The sequence below is a fragment of the Mastacembelus armatus genome, unplaced genomic scaffold (genome assembly GCF_900324485.2).
Source record: "Mastacembelus armatus unplaced genomic scaffold, fMasArm1.2, whole genome shotgun sequence".
Classification (NCBI taxonomy): Eukaryota; Metazoa; Chordata; class Actinopteri; order Synbranchiformes; family Mastacembelidae; genus Mastacembelus; species Mastacembelus armatus.
In genome coordinates this window covers 74,466-94,661 of record NW_022872866.1, presented here as the reverse complement: position 1 = coordinate 94,661, position 20,196 = coordinate 74,466, and the positions used below count along the sequence as shown (strand labels likewise).

The 20,196-nt window shown below is 41.8% G+C and overlaps 3 protein-coding genes across 5 annotated transcripts; 2 read left to right on the top strand and 1 right to left on the bottom strand.

Annotated features, from left to right (window-relative positions):
- Positions 1-456: 456 nt before the first annotated feature.
- Positions 457-2,038, bottom strand: gemin6 (gem (nuclear organelle) associated protein 6). Its single transcript, XM_026323917.2, has 2 exons — positions 1,794-2,038; positions 457-1,661 (listed from the first exon to the last, which is right to left on the bottom strand). The coding sequence occupies exons 1-2, from the start codon at positions 1,922-1,924 to the stop codon at positions 1,295-1,297; spliced, it is 498 nt and encodes a 165-aa protein (XP_026179702.1). The 5' UTR covers positions 1,925-2,038; the 3' UTR covers positions 457-1,294.
- Positions 2,039-2,495: 457 nt separating this feature from the next.
- On the top strand, positions 2,496-9,528 carry srsf7b (serine and arginine rich splicing factor 7b). 2 transcript variants are annotated; one of them, XM_026323890.1, is made up of 9 exons: positions 2,496-2,632; positions 2,977-3,157; positions 3,394-3,573; positions 6,071-6,133; positions 6,321-6,428; positions 6,572-6,625; positions 7,268-7,312; positions 8,220-8,266; positions 9,407-9,528. In XM_026323890.1, exons 1-8 carry the CDS (start codon positions 2,605-2,607, stop codon positions 8,251-8,253), a joined length of 693 nt encoding a protein of 230 aa, XP_026179675.1. In that variant the 5' UTR covers positions 2,496-2,604; the 3' UTR covers positions 8,254-8,266; positions 9,407-9,528. The 2 variants fall into 2 exon arrangements, with proteins under 2 accessions (XP_026179675.1, XP_026179674.1); XM_026323889.1 differs by lacking the exon at positions 9,407-9,528 and having other exon boundaries at positions 8,220-8,487.
- A 133-nt stretch (positions 9,529-9,661) lies between these two features.
- LOC113140149 (reticulon-3-B-like) lies at positions 9,662-18,146 on the top strand. 2 transcript variants are annotated; one of them, XM_026323891.1, is made up of 8 exons: positions 9,662-9,848; positions 11,888-12,038; positions 12,190-12,246; positions 13,519-13,657; positions 16,582-16,651; positions 16,730-16,776; positions 17,400-17,458; positions 17,993-18,146. In XM_026323891.1, the coding sequence occupies exons 1-8, from the start codon at positions 9,758-9,760 to the stop codon at positions 18,039-18,041; spliced, it is 663 nt and encodes a 220-aa protein (XP_026179676.1). In that variant the 5' UTR covers positions 9,662-9,757; the 3' UTR covers positions 18,042-18,146. The 2 variants fall into 2 exon arrangements, with proteins under 2 accessions (XP_026179676.1, XP_026179677.1); XM_026323892.1 differs by lacking the exons at positions 16,582-16,651; positions 16,730-16,776.
- Positions 18,147-20,196: the final 2,050 nt, after the last annotated feature.

The window sequence follows — 20,196 nt, the reverse complement described above, 5'->3', positions numbered from 1 at the left end:
AAACACATGCAGGTCAGGATTAGGGTCTGGACCCAGGTGGACCCGGGGCCTTTCTGTGTGGAGTCTGCATGTTGTCCCTGTGTCTGTGTGGGTTATCTCCTCCCACAGTCCAAACACATGCAGGTTAGGATTAGGGTCTGGACCCAGGTGGACCCGGGGCCTTTCTGTGTGGAGTCTGCATGTTGTCCCTCTTTGCGTGGGTTATCTCCTCCCACAGTCCAAACACATGCAGGTTAAGTTGGTTGGTGACTAAATTGTGAGTGTATGTGTGTCTTTGTGATTGGCTGCTGATCTGTCCAGGGGGACCCAACTCTCACCCACTGCATGCTGGGATATTGGCCCTAGTCCCACCCTGGATCAGCACTGTAGATGATGGATGACTGTGATTGGTCCCTGATTTAAAAAGTGTAGAATAAACCAGTGATTTGATGTTTTTAGGACAGAAATCAACATATGACTTTTTCCAGTGATGCAACTGTATTTTGAAACTCCTGAAGATTGAAGCAAATTTTAAAGCAACAGAAATACCAAATACAACAATAAAATCAAAGTGATGCGATTTTAAGAGATGTAGAGCAAAGTGAAAATTTGAGTTTGAGCTCAGAGAGGAAATGGCACACTGGTAAACTTTTATTTTAAATTTAGTGAAACAAAGTGTTTCAAAGCTGTGAGCCTCTGAACAAACTGAGAAATACAATTTAAAAGTTCTGTGGTTCAGTCAAAACTAAAGATGCAGTGTCAGATGGTTAACAGGAAAAAGCACTTTGAATGCAAGGGCAACCTTCATGTCAAACCCTCACCTGTCTCTCCATGTTTATTTTTTGCTGCCAGTGTCACTACCAAAATAAATCTGCAAAATGACACCTTATACAGTGACAGCTTACTCTGCACTCGTCTTTTCAGCCCTGACAATTAAACCTGCATCCTCAGACTCAAACTTTGCCAAAACTGTCAAACGGAACTAAAATCAATGACTCAACTGATAAAACAATTAGCAACTGCGGATGGATTCATTTGTCAAGTAAGTTACCAAACATTCAGTCAGATGTTAAATGTTTTGTTTTTGTCAGTGAAATGAAAATGATTTGATGACCAGCACATATAGTAACATATCAGAAATTAATCAGACTCAGCACATCAATCAACACATTTCGCTCCATCTGATAGACTTTTATTATGTAGGTGTCTGTGAGGGCGGGGTTCCTGGTTTAACTGATTTTCATTGGTCAAAGGAGTCAAAGTGGACCAGCTGCAGCCATGTTCTGATTGGCTAACGACAGCGCATGGATTCTGTTCAGGGATCGGTTGGGATCAGATTCTGGATAAGTTTCTGGATACGGTCCAGGATGATCTGGTTGGAGCTGCTGCAGTCTTCAGGTCCATATGGGGCCCTGATGGTCAGGACCCCTGCCACTCTCAGCTCATCCCCTTCCTCCTCTACAGGGACCCTGTTCTTCTCCAGCCACCTCTGGACGCTCCCCCTCCTCCTTCTCAGCTCCTCGGGATCTAGACCGCAAGTCCTTGGAGGAAGGAAGGAGGTCCGAAGACGGTCAGCGGTCTCTTCATCAGCTTCTTGCAGGATCTGCACCTCCTCCACTGCGTGGCCCATTACCACGTGCACCGATGCTCCCCCGTTTTCCTTGAAGTCCACCAGGACCAGACTGTAGGGGGGAAGCACCAGAGCAGTTTTATAGCATTTCTACTGTGTACAAATTCACAGGTGTCAGTAAAAGTAGTACATTATCTGCTGAGAAACTACACTGAGCTACACCTCAGCAGGTGTTCTGTGTTACCTGGCAGACACCGGGTCTACGGTGAGCAGCCAACCACGGTGCACTTCATCTTTTCCCGCCTTCACCGTCACCTGTTTATTGACGTAACGTATCCACTGCAGCGGGCCTAACATAGGCCAGCCGCACTGCATCACGGTCCACACGGTTATTAATGTCCTTATCGATAAGAAAACAATAATCAATACAACGTCAAAACGGAACGACTGCTGCACGACCTTTAAAATCCCACTGAGGAAACACGAGACCGAAACAAGGTTCCGCTTCCACTTTATTTTCCAGTGAGCCACTGCTGCCCCCTGCAGGGGAGGAGTATATAAGGCATAAAAAAGACATAAGTATTATAAATAACTTTAATAACCCAAAGGAATACATACTGTCCTAACAATGAAACGAATTATTTAAGGATGGGAAGTAAAAAATATTGCATCTGATAAATGCAGTCATGTGACCAGGCTGTTAATGATACAATCAGGGGAAACAGGAAAGTGGAGTTAAAGTATATTAATAAGCTCGTTTCAGATAAGAAGTGGCTAAATGTTTTAAAGCTGTGAGTCTCTGAACAAACTGACAAATGAAATTTAAAGTTTTTAAACTGAAGAAACAGGGAAAAGCTCCGCTCCTCTCCTCTCGGGATGACCGGGGGCTATCAGTGTATTTAGAACCAGCAGGGGGCAGTAATGTGTCTTAAAAGGAAAACGGAGAAGAAGTCGCAGTTTGTTGTTTCCGTTGCACACGGAGGCGCGCAGCTAAGCTAACTGGCACGAAGTGGCACCGAAAGTGGACTCTGCAGAACTGCGGATCCGCTGTGAAGATGTCTAGATACGGTCGATATGGAGGAGGTAACCCGCTTTGTGTTCTCATATGTCGGTACGGAGTTTTTGCCCTTCGTCGGACGGAGGCTAGCTGCGTTAGCATTATTGGCTCGTTCAGCGTTTAGTGCTTGGTAATTGGTACATGAATTTAATGGGTTAGTTTAGGGTTAGACTAAGTTTGAGTGTATTCTGTTTTCTGAGTTGAGCTGCAGCACAAAAACTGTGTGTAAAGACAGATTTATTTTAATTTCCATCAGAGTTATGTTGGCGAGCTGCAGCCAGCCTCACTAACTGAAATGACTTAGCTGTTGATTGTACTAACTATCTGTGGATCTGCTCCCCTGACCTGTCCTGGTCTGCGTCCTCTACAGAGACGAAGGTGTATGTGGGGAACCTGGGGATGGGGGCAGGGAAAGGTGAGCTTGAGCGAGCCTTCGGGTACTACGGGCCCCTCAGGACTGTGTGGATCGCCAGGAACCCTCCAGGCTTTGCCTTCGTAGAGTTCGAAGATCCCCGAGATGCTGACGATGCTGTCCGAGGGTTAGATGGAAAGTCAGTACTCACTAAATACAACACCCAACACTTGACTTTTTACTACCCAGGTCACACAATAAGGTCGGACTGTCAAAGCATGCTTGAAAACGTGGAATACTGTAATATAGATATGCTGACAAAGCAGCTCCAGGATGACATTTCAGCTGTAATCTAGTCCTCTGTATTTTCTTGTATTTTAATCATAGATCAGGTGTGTTTTATAGTTACTTTTATATTTTAATGTTGTATGCCAGGGTGATCTGTGGCAGTCGGGTCCGGGTGGAGCTCTCCACTGGGATGCCTCGTCACTCTCGGTACGATAGGCCTCCAACACGGCGACCCTTTGACCCCAACGATAAGTGTTATGAATGTGGAGAGAAAGGTCACTATGCCTACGACTGTCACCGCTACAGCCGCCGGAGCCGGAGGAGCAGGTACCCATGTCAACCACCACAACTACTGACGTCACATGAGCCCGATCTGCTGTTTGAATCTGGTTTACGCTGCAGCTGAGCCTCCATCACTGAGACGTACACACAGATGTCCAAGTTTTACCTTTAAACTGTGTCAGAAATGTGTCTAACAAAACCTCCTGATTTTCTTCTTGTAAGGACTAATTGTACAAAACTGGTGGTTTTGAGTTGCAGACCATTTAGGAAGACTGCTGACCATTGGTCATTTCCATCACTATTTAGATTGGTCTCAGTGGAGTGCACAAGAGTTCGTGTGCAGAAAGAAGTAGCATCACATTGGAGAAAATAAACCACAGCACATTATGTTTTCACCTCCCAAACTTTACCTCTAATTACATCAAATTATTTCTCATCAGCTCGGGAACTACTGGGAAAGTGTTTGCAGGGGTTCCGTTTTATTTAAAAGTTCAGCTCCTACTAAAAGTTCATGATCATGTTGTTCTGTAAACTATATAAGCTCAAGAGTTTCAACTAGTTCACTTGCGCTACATCAGAGGCTGCTCAACATTAGCTTTACCTGTTGCTGCCCATCAATAATCTAGTTAACTATAGGTGGACAGTAGTGATGATCAGATAATATGGCATGGAAGTATTTGGTGAAAATGTTTACTGCACAGGCACAACAAATCGTGGGTCACTGAAGGACAGTCTTATATTAGGCTGCTGTAATTAATTAGAAAAAAGGGTCACATAAAGTTTATTTTGTCAAAGTGTGATGTTAAAGTGACCCTGAACGCACCACAGGCGCAGCTGACCTGAGAGGTTGTCTCTTTGTCAGGAATGATTTGTACACAGATGTACTATAGACTGGAGATATGTATAGATTGGAAATAAATCAGCAGGAGTATAAAGTTAAAATGCAAAACTGCTGTATTGACGTTGAACCGGGCTCACTTAAAAAAAACAATTTGTGTGTTTCATCTGACTGAGGCTCAGTTGCGTTGGTCTTTTCATGTTTTTTTTTTTTTTAACTCTGATGTTACAGATATGTTTAAATGAAACTCGGCAGCAGTCAGACCTGAGTCCAACAGTACATTTGATTTCAAACACAGGGTTTCCCACCAGGGTATGGTTTACTGCATTTGAAACATAATCAGCAAAATCCCCCCATATATAGACTTCCTGTTCTGCAGAATACGACAATGTGGAGCTTTAGTCAAGAAAGCAGAAATCTGAAGCACAACAGATAAAGCAAAAATGCTTCAGGGTGGATGAAGAGAGTTGCTAAAAAGCTCTTTATCTGTGGATGATGTGAGAGGAGCTCAGTGAGATGTCAGTGTATAGACTGTTCCAGCTGCAGCAGGTGATGTTCCACTGCCAGATGTTAGAGCAGAGACCTGCACACAGACCTGAGGCAGCCACAGGACACACAGTAGTTTTCTGCTTTCTTCTCTATTCCGCTGCTGACAAGTGAGGCTGTTTCAGTCAAACAACTGTGTTTGTCCTTGTGAATGTAGTCAGTTTCTCAGTCAGTGCACACTCCTGGGTCTTGTTCGAAACAAAGTGTCTCTTAGATTCATACCAGAGAGTTTCTTAAATCTTTCATCCTCTACAAGGACAGAAACCTCAGCTTGTTGTCCGGTGTTTGTCAGCTAATGGCACTCCAAGACACGTCAGCCACTTCCAGAATATAAATATAATAACACACACACACACACATATATATATATATATATATACACATATGTATGTATGTATATACACATACATATATATATATATATATATATATATATATATATTACATGCACATCAACAAGCGTACTAACAAAATTAACAACAAACCAGACATTTGTAGGTAAACCTCATCCTCCTGGGCCTGATCTCCTATCAGACCCTGTGTCCTGTAGGACCCAAGTCTGTCTGTTGATCTGTGTGACTCTAACTCTGCTGTTGTTGAAATGTTGTGAGATCTTTAACCGTTGCCCTGGTCAAAACCTTTCAGGTTTCATCGTTTGATTCAGATCCTAAAAGCTTTCATGACAGCGTCTTGACTAAAGTTTTTCTGCCGAGCTGAGGCTGAACTGATCTGCTTAAAGATTTTAGAGGGCTCAGAGACAGACCAACGCCTCGCCCTGTTAATTTGGCCAACTGTAATGTAACGAGGAAAAGACCCGCTGGACCGCGGTCTCTTCTAGAAAAACCCGCCTTGCTTCTATCAAGTCTCAATCAAGCGATTTGGTGTCAGTACGATCATCGTTAGAAATCTTCTAGATCATCTAGATCTGCTAGACGTGGTCCAAAGAGGGCCGACCTGCAAAAGGTTTATTTCATCACCCATTAATGTTTTTACTGAATAAGTCCAGTGTTACTGTGTTTCAGTCTGTAGCCTTGTTCTACCTCTGCATGAGTAATGTTAATGTATCAGCTGTAGTTTACAGTCACACTGCATCACTTTGTGTGGACTTACTCTGGTCCTCCTCTCATTGCTAATCTCCTGCTTCTGGTTTGGGTCTAGGTCCAGATCCCGTGGCAGGCATTACTCCCGTAGCAGGAGTCACAGCAGGAGCCCAGGGAAGAGGTGAGTCAAATGATTCCATCAGGATCTTATGCAGGACTCAGGACCATAGGGTTTAAATCATCTGACAAAGGAAAGGTGCAGTGAATTGCCATAAACCTCATATTGCACAACAGATTTTACTGTTTTACAAAGTTCAAATCAAGGCTCTTATTTTGGTAGTGTCTGTTAATTATGTCATCACCCCCAGGTCCAGGTCCAGGTCCAGGTCCAGGTCAAGGTCCAGGTCCAGGTCCTTCTCTCCTCGTCGCTCTCGTTCAGTCTCTCCACGAAGATCTGCCACAACCAGGAGGTCCAGGTTAGACTATGCTTCTGCTGATGTCATCAGTCATTATGGTGACATCAGAATTCACACTGCTGATGTCATCGTCAGTCGCCAACAGGAAACTACAGCTGTTATCAGAGTAGACCAGCTGATATTTAAATGTTTCTGTTCTCCAGGACCAGATCCAGGTCCAGGTCAGTGTCCAGGTCTGGGTCTCGAGGCCGAAGCAGGTGAGTGATACTGTGGTGAACAGACAGATAACATGCACCCAGTCAGATGTTTCCTATCTGAAACTGGCTGTTCTCTTCTTCTCTATAAGAGTCCTGTTACTGAAGAGAGGCTTTCGCAATAGGAGTCCTGTTACAATAATTGAGGGAGACTTTCACAATAAGAGTGCTGTTATGATGACTGCATGACTTTCACAATATTCTGAATATTCCTGTAAGAATTAAAAAACATTCAGACTTTTCTCATTAGACCCAAACAGCTGTGATTATTTCTAACACTTCACTGATTATGAACTGATTGGTTTGTTTGATTGTATATCTGTTCTGCTTCAAATATCTAGACAGATATCTAGTAGGGAAGAAAAGGCTTTTGTCTTTCAGGCTGAGCTGTATGGCTTTACTTTCTGAAGTGGAAAAAAAAGCAATGCAGACGATTATCTTCTCTGAACTCATTAACTCTAGTTTGAAGTTCATGGGAATGAATTGCTAACAAGTGTGGTTTTTAAACTACACATATAGTTTAGGTTTTGTTCACTGTTTCTCTGCTTTGGTTTTCACCAAGTCAGGTGTGAATCAGCATGTGTTCAGTCGTAGGTCTGTGTAAATCTGTCTCATCAGATTAAGTCTGGCTCGTATGTTCCTCAGGTCTGGATCAATGGGCCGCTCTCGCTCTGGATCTCGAGCTAGAAGGTGAGTCAGTGGCTTCTGGTTTACCTCTGCTCCGTTGTGTCATTGCTAATATCTGAAACTCAAAGTAAAAGTTCGAACATTTTTAAACTTTGGAGAAGGTTTGTTAGCTTTTTTTTCATGTTTAAGTATTTTATGTTATTTGTTTTTAAATACAGTCAATTCATAAAGTATTCAGATCCCTCCACTTTAGTGTGCTGTCGATTCAGTTTCAAATGGACCAATCTACTTTCAATAAGTCGTGACACAATAAAAATATATTTTAAACATTTTTTACATTTTTATTAAATCTGAAACTGACGTTCTCAGACTCCTCCCTGTGGCCCCAAACTGGGCTCAGCTGCTTCCTGTTTGCTTTCATTGTCCTGAGATGTGTCCATAACCTGAGTGGAGTCCATCTGGGACAGATTGATCTGATTTGACAGAGTTTAGAAAGACACACACCTGTGTATATAACGTCCCACAGTTCACTCTATGGGAGTGTATCAGGTCAGAAACCAAGACAGAAAGTCAATGAACTCTGTAGACTCTGTGATGAGACAGATCAGGACCAGGGAGTAAAACCAGATCTAAAGCTCTTGAGTGTACAGTGTCCCCAGTCACTGGGAAACCAGCAGGACCCTTCCTGGAGTCTGGCCCTGGTCAGGGAGGAGACTGAGAACCCAGCAGTCCCTTGGACAGAGTTGAGAGAGGGATGAAAGACAGAACAGTCCTTGAGGAAACCTTATCCAGAGTCCATGTGAGCTGAGACAGGGTGACAGTTCACCTACCAGCACCACATTGGATACAAATGGACCTTTCCATTACAGTTAACTCTGCAGAGTGATAAAGTGAAGTGGTCTGAAGACTATAAATACAGAAGCTGTTGTTAAATTTAACATCTCTCTCTCTCTTTCTATACAACTCATAGTCGCTCAACCTCGGGCAGTCCTGCTGCAGACTGATGCTCAGCTGAAGGTTTTTTCTGTTTTTCTTTCTGTGAATTCATTTGAGTTTGAAGACTTTTAGTTGTTGATGGATTTCTGAGTTTTTCTATGAACAGGCTGTGTTTTCCTGTAGCTATGGTACATTATTGATTATTGATCCTCTGATCCTGTGTGAGGTTCTGTAGATGAGTCATTTTACTTCCTGTTGGACTGCACTGATCAGAGCTTTCAATAAAGGTTTATACAAGGACACTTGTTGATGGCTGATTGGCTGAGAGACTGCACTGGGCGGGGTTTCATGTTGTATGTATCAGGATGTTTGTCATAGGGCATTGCTCAAAACCAAGAAAAGAGATCATGATTTTCCAGTTATCCTGGCTGGCTTTAGTTCTGACTCCCTGCTATATAACACCAGGCCTGACAGCTATAACGACTACTACATAATTAAAATTATGCCATATGTGTACAGAAGACCTTGGTAAGAGTGTAAAACAGCAATTTATTACAGGCCTGACAGCTGAACTAACAGGTACATCACAGGGATTAATCTCAGCCTGGTTATTGACCTGCTCTGGAGCAAATACCAGTTTAGCTCCACAGAATAAATCTCCACAGTAACTTCATTTAGCTTCATTTAATCTGCTTTCATGCAGCTCAGTCAGGGCTAAATTAACCTGGTATAACAGGGGAATCCCCACTTTAATCCCTTGCAGTTCATTCTTTTCAATGATAATGGTAATAAATGTAAATTATACATAAAGGATGTTAGTAATTTATGAAACTTTATTTTAATGTTTAGGAGCACAGCACAAAGCCTTCAGCCATCACACTGAAATGCACATTCTAGTTTTAATTGGAGATTATTGCCAGCATTAGGTGCTAAACTGGTATAAGTTGTTCCCTTTATTGTGAAATATTGTTTAAAACAACGCTGTTATTTACTCATTAGACAGAAGTACTTCAGTAAAAGCACCAGTACTACAATATAAAAATAAGCTGCTAAATGTAGTTTAAAGTGCATAAAGGGAGATTCCTGTGTCTAATTGTCACTGCTGCATTCATGTTAGAAGCTTTTTATTGTTGTAGTTAGGATGAAATTGGCAACGTGATGAAAATGTAAACTGTACCTAAATGCAGCATTTGAGTAACTGTACTTGTTTACTTTGTTCAGGTGTTTTTATGTTCTTGGTTTAGTCCCCTTTTAACCTTTGAACAACACATCAACTATCGAGCATCAACAGAACTTTCTTCTCTTACCTGCTTAACTAAATACATCACATTATTGACCCCAACTGGGAGTGTCACAGCAGCAAGGTATAGACACACTTTATTTGTGATATGTAAAATATTAAAAAATCCTCAGTGCACCTTATCACATAAACATAAATGTGAGCCCAGCGGGTTTTTACTGTGATTTGCCAGCTGCTGTTTAGCCACGCCCCCTGCATATGTGCCCCAACCAGTGCTGACATCAAGAAGGAGATTTAAAGCTGCAGAAAAATTTCAGAGCTGCAGACAGAAGATGAAAATGGCCGACAGAACCGGTAGCAACAGCTCGGAATCTTCATCATCTAACAGCTCCTCCTCCTCACTCAGAGACCTTGCACACTCAGGTAACTGATCCTGAATCATGTGATTGGTGCTCCATCTGCTCAGCATGTTCAGTTAGTAGGAAGGTCATGTTATGCAGTCGAAAGCTCTAGCACAGCTGCTGTTGTACCTGGATTGTTTGAACTCACTGAGAACCAAGGAGAGGTTCAGATCAGGACTAAAGGTCTGCTTACTTTTTCTGGTGTTTTCAACCACATCCCATAGTCTTCATTTGGCAGATGTGCAGTTGTCATGGACACTGGTGAGTGAACAGTTAATTTTGTTATGGTTATTTCTACGGTCAGATGCTAATTGATTATTGATTACTGTGTCAGATGACCGATTTATCAGCTGATCATTAAGTTGACCTGCTGAGTGGCTAAAAAACCTGCAGGTCAGTGTTCAAAGATGAGTACTGAGTATGACTTATTTCATAAAGTACCATTGCTTGACCCATTCCCATGCTTGATGTTTTAATGAACGTTAAATTTAACAAATGTTAAGAAAACCAAGATTAGATCCTCTAAATAAATATTTTATACATCTCAGTTTCTAAGCAATTATGAATTTTGTTTGGGCTGCTTGCACTCTGCTAGCTCACCTTCCTAATTTTATTAGTCAATAACATTTACTTGTTTTAACAAGAACCACACACACTTCTGTCAGTGAACTAATCTACTAGTTAATTGGCCTGTCAAGATGTTAATAAAACCATGTTTAGGGACAAAGCTTCATTGTTCTCCCGTTAGCTAATGACTCAGCTGACTGCCTCTTATTAAGGTCTTTGTGTTTCTGTAACAAGCTGCTTACTGGGGCTGACTGGTTTCTGCTGGTTTTTAACAACCAAAACTTTTCAGAGTTGGAAACAAAAGGACTGAGGAAAAACTAGATGTCAGGAGTGGGGAGGAGCTGATGGGAGTCCTCGGGCAGTCTAGGCCTATAGCAGCATAACTCAGGGAGGGTTCACGGATTTAAATACAACTGCATTTATTGCACTGTGACTTTATAATTCATCTTTCTGATTGTGAAAATTCTCAATCACTTTCAAGTTGTGCATTACTGAAACAATTTTGTGTATGCACTATTTCAAGATCTATAAAACTATATTCACATTGTTCTATTACAGGTAACTCAATTTGGATCTCAAAATTCAAGCCATCTCAAAAACTCATATCAAATACGATGGTACAAATTACGATCATTAAATTCTCAACAGATTCAGAACTGACATTCAGGACACCAAGGAAGAGCAATCAAGATGATTGCATTCAATCTCACTCCTGGCCAATTGGGTAACTGGACATCAACTATATGATTCATAGAAAAAACAAAACTTTAACTTATTATCTTTGCTGCAACATAACTAGCCACAGTTTGCTACCCACATTGCAAGTTTTTGAGTGGGCTTGAAACCGTTTGAGATCTGAATTAGCATTAGGTTGTAGTGGCAGCAGGTTCAGTAGATCAGTCCAGACATCCATCCCCTCAGCAACGTTCTTTAGCTCCTCCAGGGTTGATGCCAACCTGTTCCCAGATATCTAAATTCTCCAGCATGTTCTGGGTCTACTCAGAGCCCCCTACTGATTGGGCACCTACTGCATCACTGCTGACGCTGCTACATCTGCAGGTTTTCCAACTATCCCTATCCTTCCAGTTTCTGATTGGCTGAACACACCTGATCCAGGTAATCAACAGTGAGGAGGGTAGGGATATCTGGAAAACAAGCATGACAGTACCTCTCGAGGTCCAGGGATGAAAACCACTGCTCTAGACTGTGCCTTGAAATCCTCTCCATGAAAATCACCAACAGGATCGTGAGAGGATCTCAGCGTTTGTTTTAAATTTATTTTGGTATGATACCAACAGATGTGTGTTTCTGTGATGGTGCATACTGTTGCTGACTGATACCATATGTGAAAACTAGTTGGTAACTGGATTATTACTCATCAGCTCTGCATGGTGAACTCCGAATTGCAGTGTCCCTATTTTAACTTAAAGACCCCCACATGAAGTATTTGAAGCTTTGTTTCCATCAATGAGTCCGTCCTCACTCTGTCTGCAGCCTTACAGCTCATCCACTGGAAACAGCCGAAGAAGTCGGCGGCAGCGTTTGGCCTGTCTCTGCTAGTTCTTGTCTCTGTGGCGACGTTGTCCATCATCAGTGTGATGTCCTATCTTCTGCTGGCCTTCCTCTGTGTCACTATCACCTTCAGGTAGTGACTAATCGCAGTGACTGCATCTACAGCCAGTCAGCATGATCTAATGCACTGATGCAATTTATGTAAATATGACAAACTCAGAAATGGAAACTGTGTGAAAAAGCAAAAGATGTTATCCTAACAGCTGCCTGCTTCCTGTCTGTAGGGTTTATAAATCAGTGATTCAGGCCATCCAGAAATCAGACGATGGTCATCCATTCAGGTAACACTCAGACCTGTTTATATTTGTATACTTCTGAGGACCCTCATTGACATGTTGTCCCTGTGTCTGTGTGGGTTTTCTCCTCCAACAGTCCAAACACATGCAGGTTAGGATTGGGGTCTGAACCCAGGTGGACCCGGGGCTCAAGCTCAAACGACATCTAATGCAGAAACATCCCATTGAGGCAGGAAAATAAACTGACTATTTCAAACATCAGGAGCTATGTTTGGGCTGGCAGTCCAGTATTTTTCAGTAGCAAGCATCAGTTCCTGAGAAGTATTTAAAAGCATTATGTTTGGCATCCCTCCACAGTTGGTGAAACATTATTACCAGCTACTAAATACATCGTCAGGGAGTTATTTGGAGAGGAATCAGTATGAAAGGTTGATTGTGTGCATTTATTAGACAATAAGCAGATGCATGTGTTACGCCCCAGCCTAGGGGTTGCCGGAGCGTAACACGATTGTGGAGTTTTCCTCCAAACCTCTTCCACTCTCAACAAACACGAACGAATAATCGAATTACAATTAACACGAATATTTATTGTTTAAACACAGAATACAATACAGAATGTACAACACAAACAAAACGCTAATTTAGCCCTACTCAAAACAAAACACTCCGTGAGCCCTACGATATCAATCAAACAAAAGATCAAAATAACAAAAACGCTAAACAGCCCTATAATAGCTAATCAAAAGAAATAACACAAAATCACAGGTCGCTAGCCTGGAAACTCCTAAAACAAACAGACGTAACCTAAGAATCTCTAAGTATTTCTAATCTAAATAACGAAAATCCTATCATTAACACTACCTACAAAACGAAACAAAACCTAATATCTAACTAACTAACTAACCCGAAGTCGAAATCTCTAGCAAAGTAGTTGGGAATGGCAAAGGTGGGAGAATAGCTCTCCTGAACAGCAGTCCGTGGGCTTCTTATAGTCCTTCCGGGAAGTGTTGGACCTATCCCGGAAGTCCAATCCACGGTCCTCGAGTCCACGCCCACTCCAGCATCCGATACACACACACACATACACACACTCGAAATGGGGAGGGCCAATAACACAACCACACACACATAATGACCCCAAGGGTCATAACACATGAGATGGCCAATGATATTGCATCGCAACTTTTAGAACAAGCACAAGCCAGTGAATATTTTGCCTGGACCAAAGAGGAGGCTCTACTCACATCAACACGACTAAAGGAATCTGTTCACACTTGTGAACTAAAAAAATAATGACCTTCTCTTTTCTCCTCTCAGGTCTATGTTGGAGAGGGACATATCAGTGTCCTCGGAGTCAGTGCGACAGCTCGCTGATCAGTCTCTGATCCATCTGAACTGGTTCAGCAGTCAGACCAGGAGGCTGCTGCTCGTTGAAGATCTGGTCGACTCGCTGAAGGTCAGATTCATACTGAATGCATTAACACAGTCACTTTAGAGTCACCAATCAACCTGACATACATGTTTTTGGACTGTGGTGTGTCATGGAAATTTCTTTTTAGAGTTGCTAATTCTCAAGAACAAACACAAGTGTGATGAATCATCTGTTTAATACATGCAGAAGGCTGTAGATGCCTTCTCTCCATGCTGCATATATTAAACGGATGATTCATCACATGTGACAAATTTGGCGACAAGGATGGGATGGACACTCCACTGATCAACACCTGCTCTAGACTGAAGGTTAACCACTGGTGGAAAATTTAGAAACTTAGGGAAAGTTCCACTCTGACAAATGGAGGACTGGATCCCGCCTGAGGTCAGGGAACGGGTGGAGGACAGTGGATGCTCCATTCATTTGACAGGAGGAAACTCCCAATCTGTTTGTTTCTATGTGTTTCATTTTTCTGTTTCATCTGTTTGTTTTTGTGTTTCATGTGTTTATGCGTGTTTCGTCTGTTTCTACGTGTTTCGCCTGTTTGTACGTGTTTCGTTTTTGTCTCTACGTGTTTCGTCTGTTTCTACGTGTTTCGTCTGTTTCTACGTGTTTCGTCTGTTTCTACGTGTTTCGTCTGTTTCTACATGTTTTGTCTGTCTGTCTTCGTGTTTCATTTGTTTGTCTCTACGTGTTTTGTCTGTTTCTACGTGTTTCGTCTGTTTCTACGTGTCTTGTCTGTTTCTACGTGTCTTGTCTGTTTCTACGTGTTTTGTCTGTTTCTGTGTTTTGTCTGTTTCTACGTGTTTCGTCTTTATCTCTACGTGTTTTGTCTGTTTGTTTCTACGTGTTTCGTCTGTTTCTACGTGTTTCGTCTGTTTCTACGTGTTTCGTCTTTGTTTCTACGTGTTTCGTCTGTTTGTACGTGTTTCGTCTTTGTCTCTACGTGTTTCGTCTTTGTCTCTACGTGTTTCGTCTTTGTCTCTACGTGTTTCGTCTTTGTCTCTACGTGTTTCGTCTTTGTCTCTACGTGTTTCGTCTTTGTCTCTACGTGTTTCATGTTTCTACGTGTTTTCTGTTTCTACGTGTTTTGTCTGTTTGTCTACGTGTTTCATTTGTTTGTCTACGTATTTTGTCTATTTCTACGTGTTTTGTCTTTGTCTACGTGTTTTGTCTTTGTCTACGTGTTTTGTCTGTTTATTTCTACGCGTTTTGTCTGTTTGTCTACGTGTTTCATGTTTTTACGTGTTTTGTCTGTTTCTACGTGTTTTGTCTGTTTGTCTACGTGTTTCATTTGTCTACGTATTTCGTCTATTTCTACGCGTTTTGTTTGTTTGTCTACGTGTTTTGTCTTTGTCTACGTGTTTTGTCTATTTCTACGCGTTTTGTCTGTCTACGCGTTTTGTCTGTTTGTCTACGTGTTTCATTTGTTTGTCTACGTGTTTCGTCTGTTTGTCTACGTGTTTCGTCTGTTTGTCTACGTGTTTCGTCTGTTTCTACGTGTTTCGTCTGTTTCTACGTGTTTTGTCTGTATGTTTCCTCTGTTTCTACGTGTTTCTTCTGTTTCTACGTGTTTCATCTGTTTGTACGCGTTTTGTCTTTGTCTCTCCGTGTTTCATCTGTTTCTATGTGTTTCGTCTGTTTGTTTCTACGTTTCATTTGTTTGTCTCTACGTGTTTCGTCTGTTTGTCTCTACGTGTTTCATGTTTCTACGTGTTTTGTCTGTTTCTACGTGTTTTCTCTGTTTGTCTACGTGTTTCATTTGTTTGTCTACGTATTTCGTCTATTTCTATGCATTTTGTCTGTTTGTCTATGTGTTTTGTCTTTGTCTACGTGTTTTGTCTTTGTCTACGTGTTTTGTCTTTGTCTACGTGTTTTGTCTGTTTGTCTACGTGTTTTGTCTGTTTATTTCTACGCATTTTGTCTGTCTACGTGTTTCATGTTTCTACGTGTTTCGTCTATTTCTACACGTTTTGTTTGTTTATCTACGTGTTTTGTCTGTTTATTTCTACGCATTTTGTCTGTCTACGTGTTTCATGTTTCTACGTGTTTCGTCTATTTCTACACGTTTTGTTTGTTTATCTACGTGTTTTGTCTTTGTCTACGCGTTTTGTCTGTTTGTCTACGTGTTTCATTTGTCTCTACGTGTTTCGTCTGTTTGTCTACGTATTTCGTCTGTTTTCTACGTGTTTTGTCTGTACGTGTTTCGTCTGTTTCTACGTGTTTTGTCTGTTTCTACGTGTTTTGTCTGTATGTTTCCTCTGTTTCTACGTGTTTCTTCTGTTTCTACGTGTTTCATCTGTTTCTATGTTTCGTCTGTTTGTTTCTGTTTCATTTGTTTGTCTCTACGTGTTTCATTTGTTTGTCTACGTGTTTCATTTGTTTGTCTACGTGTTTCGTCTGTTTGTCTACGTATTTCATCTATTTCTACGTGTTTTGTCTGTACGTGTTTCGTCTGTTTCTACGTGTTTCGTCTGTTTCTACGTGTTTTGTCTGTATGTTTCCTCTGTTTCTACGTGTTTCTTCTGTTTCTACGTGTTTCATCTGTTTGTACGTGTTTTGTCTTTGTCTCTCCGTGTTTCATCTGTTTCTATGTGTTTCGTCTGTTTGTTTCTACATTTCATTTGTTTGTCTCTACGTGTTTCGTCTGTTTGTCTCTACGTGTTTCGTTTGTTTCTACGTGTTTCGTCTGTTTGTTTCTACGTGTTTCGTGTTTCTACGTGTTTTGTCTGTATGTTTCCTCTGCTTCTACGTGTTTCTTCTGTTTCTGTGTTTCATCTGTTTGTACGTGTTTTGTCTGTCTCTACGTGTTTCATCTGTTTCTATGTGTTTCGTCTGTTTGTTTCTACGTTTCATTTGTTTGTCTCTACGTGTTTCGTCTGTTTGTCTCTACGTGTTTCGTTTGTTTGTTTCTACGTGTTTCGTCTGTCTCTACGTGTTTCGTCTAGCTGGCTGCTGTGATGTGGGTGATGACGTACGTTGGAGCTGTGTTTAACGGGGTCACCATCCTGATCCTCGGTGAGGCTGATTCTGTAACGGATTGAAATCATGTTTCCTGGTATGTAACAAACTGATGCCAACTCTCTGTTTGTTCAGCTGACATCATTTTCTTTACCACTCCGCTGATCTACAAGAAGAAAAAGGTACTGAGGAAACACAGGAACTTATCATCTGTACTCAACCCTGAAACACTGATCTTTCAGCAGCAAGAGGCTTCAAAACACACATTTACCTTAATCAGGTGGACAAACACCTGTTCAGTATGATGATGCAACAGTAGCTTTATCAGGTGTACTCTATTTAGGCATTCCTAATAAATGGATATGTTTAAATAATTTGTATTCGTGTTCATGTAGAGTTTGCATGTTCTCCCTGTGCTTGTGTGGGTTTTCTCCAGGTACTCTGGTTTCCTCCCACAGTCCAAAAACATGTATGTCAGGTTGATTGGTGACTCTAAATTGCCCATAGGAGTGAGTGTGAGTGTGTGAGGTTGTTTGTCTCTATGTGGCCCTGTGATGGACTGGGGACCTGTCCAGGGTGGACCCCTGCCTTTCACCCAAAGAGAGCTGGGATAGGCTCCAGCTGATCCCTGTGACCCTGGTTAGGACTAAGGGGGTATAGATGATGGATGTTTGTTTTGGGACATCATGCTCTGCACAATGAACAGGTCTCATTTTGTGAACTAAATGGTTGTCTGATCAGCTTGGAGCTCATGTTATTGACACATTGATCAGGGTAATCACAAACTGTGTGTGTTATTGTACAGATACAGATTGATCGGCACATCGAGCTGGTTCGGTCCACAGTAGAGGAGACTCTGCAGAAGTGAGTTCACATGAACATCTGCTGTAGCAAGAACTCGGACACATTTTCCATGTTTTGTCTAAATACCCTCTGAGGGTTTCCCTGATTTGTAGCAACAGTCTGAGCAATTATCAATGACTGATCATTAACTCATCACCGAGCAGTGTGGAAGGTGTTGGTCTCAGACTGTGGCCATTTTCCACTGGTGTTACGGGTCCTGTAAGTGGTGCCATGTTAACAACCCGCTGGTTAAATTATCTGAGTTGTATCAGCAGATACTCTGATTTTATGTATGTATGTATGTAATTGTTTTTTGTGGTTGTGTCCTGTGTCTCTTGGTTTAATGTGTTATAAGATAAAAATCATCATTTCATATTCTGAGGTTTACAGTGACATTTAAATAAATGACAGACACTAAATCCTTCTGTTAGACATCTGGACACAGGTCAAAAGTGCACAGTCAGATACAGCTCATTGGATGCTGGTCACACTGGAGGGCAGGTGTTCACATGATCTTTTTAGATACCTTGACAGATAATTTCTGTGTGTTTACAGGATGCAGGACAAGTTACCTGGAGCTGTGAAGAGAACCAAAGCTGAGTGACCACCTCACCTGAACACTGTGATCCCCTGCTCTGATTGGTTCTTTGTCAGTGACTCACCTGCTGAATATACTTGTAATAAAATTCAGACTGATGAAAAAGAAAAACTAAAGCCAGCTGATCTTTTGGTTTCTCTGAAGGTTGTGTTGTTTGCATTGCTGTACATAGCTGGTGTCATAGTTCATAGCCTGACTGCACTGTGAGAGCAGTATAGTTATGAATGTCACATTAAGAGTATTTAAGTTATTTACCCTTATTAGTCCCACAATGGGGAAATTGCATTACCCACCCAAAGTTGGCACACACACACACCGTGAACAGAGCAGGGGGCAGCCATTACTGCGGCGCCCGTGGAGCAGTTGAGGCTTCAGTGCCTTGCTCAAGGGTCTCACCTCAGTCGTGGTATTGAAGGTGGAGAGAGCGCTGGCTATTCACTCTGCCTCACCAACAATTTGAGACTTGAAAATTTTTGGCCTTTGGCCTCAAACCTGCAACTTTCAGGTTACAAAGCCAACTCTCTATCCATTAGGCAACGACTGCCTATTTTGAGAGTATCAGACTGCTGGGGAAAGTGGACCTTTATTAAGAATCTGTTTCAGTTTAGGCAAGGCAAGGCAAGTTTATTTATACAGCACAATTCATACACAGAGTAATTCAAAGTGCTTCACAGACATAAAAGACAAGTTAAAAATACATAAGCAAGAAATAATAATAAAAAGTTAAAAATTAGTATTAAAAGAAACTGAGTGCAGATAAATCACTTTGGATAAAACACTGTCAGTTGTCATATGTTATATGCGACACTAAAAAGAAAGGTTTTTAGCTTGGACTTAAACATTGCCAGAGATGAGGCTTGTCTAACATCATCAGGAGACTATTCCAGGTTTTAGCTGCATAGAACTGAAACGCTGCTTCTCCCTGTTTAGTCTTGACTCTGGGCACGAGCAGAAGGCCTGTCCCTGATGTTCTCAGAGTTCGAGATGGTTCATATGGCATCAGCATGTCAGAGATGTAAAGTGGTGCTGAGCCATGAAGAGACTTCTACACAAGCAGTGCTGTTTTGTACTTCCTGGTTCTAGTCAGGACCCAAGCAGCAGCGTTCTGAATGTACTGTAGCTGCCTTACAGCTCGTTTTGAGAGCCCCGTGAACTGGCCATTACAGTAATCTAACCTGCTAGAGATAAATGCATGGATGAGTCTTTCCAAGTCTGGTTTAGACATGATCCCTTTGATTCTGGCAATGTTTTTGAGATGGTAAAAAGCTGACGATGTTATCGATTTAATGTGGCTGTTAAAATTCAAGTCTGAGTCCATGATTACCCCTAGATTTCTAACTTGATTTTTAAATTTTAGAGAAAGAGACTCGAGGTGACTGCTGACACTTTCTCTTTGTTTCTGAGGCCCAAAGATGATTATTTCAGTCTTGTCACTGTTTATTTGGAGAGAGTTGTTTTGCATCCACAGAGTGATCTGTTCAATACAGCTGCACAGTGAGTCGACTGGTCCATATTCACCAGCTGTGAGTGAAATGTAAATCTGAGTGTCATCTGCATAGTTATGGTAGGACACATTATTGCTGCGTATTAACTGGCCTAAAGGAAACATGTAAAGATTGAACAAAAGGGGTCCCAAGATGGACCCTTGGGGGACCCCACAAGTCAACACCATTTGATCTGAGACACAGTTACCAACTTCAACGAAATACTTCCTGTCTTCAAGATAGGATTTAAACCATTTAAGGGCAGTACCAGAGATGCCTATCCAGTCCTCTAACCTTTGTAACAGGATCACATGGTCCACTGTGTCAAAAGCAGCACTTAGATCCAGCAGTACTAAGACAGAGACTCTGCCAGCATCAGTGTTCAGACGAATGTCATTTGTCACCTTGATGAGGGCAGTTTCAGTGCTGTGATGGGGCCTAAATCCTGACTGAAAATCATCAAAGCTGTTGTTTAACATGAGAAAGTCAGTAAGTTGTTGGTAAACAACTTTTTCAATTATTTTGCCTAAAAACGGCAGATTTGATATGGGCCGGTAGTTGTTCAGTACCATGGCATCAAGACTGCTCTTCTTCAGGAGAGGCTTGATGACAGCAATTTTCAAGGCCCTTGAAAATGTCCCAGACTGTAATGAGTTATTAACTAATTGAGTGAGTTG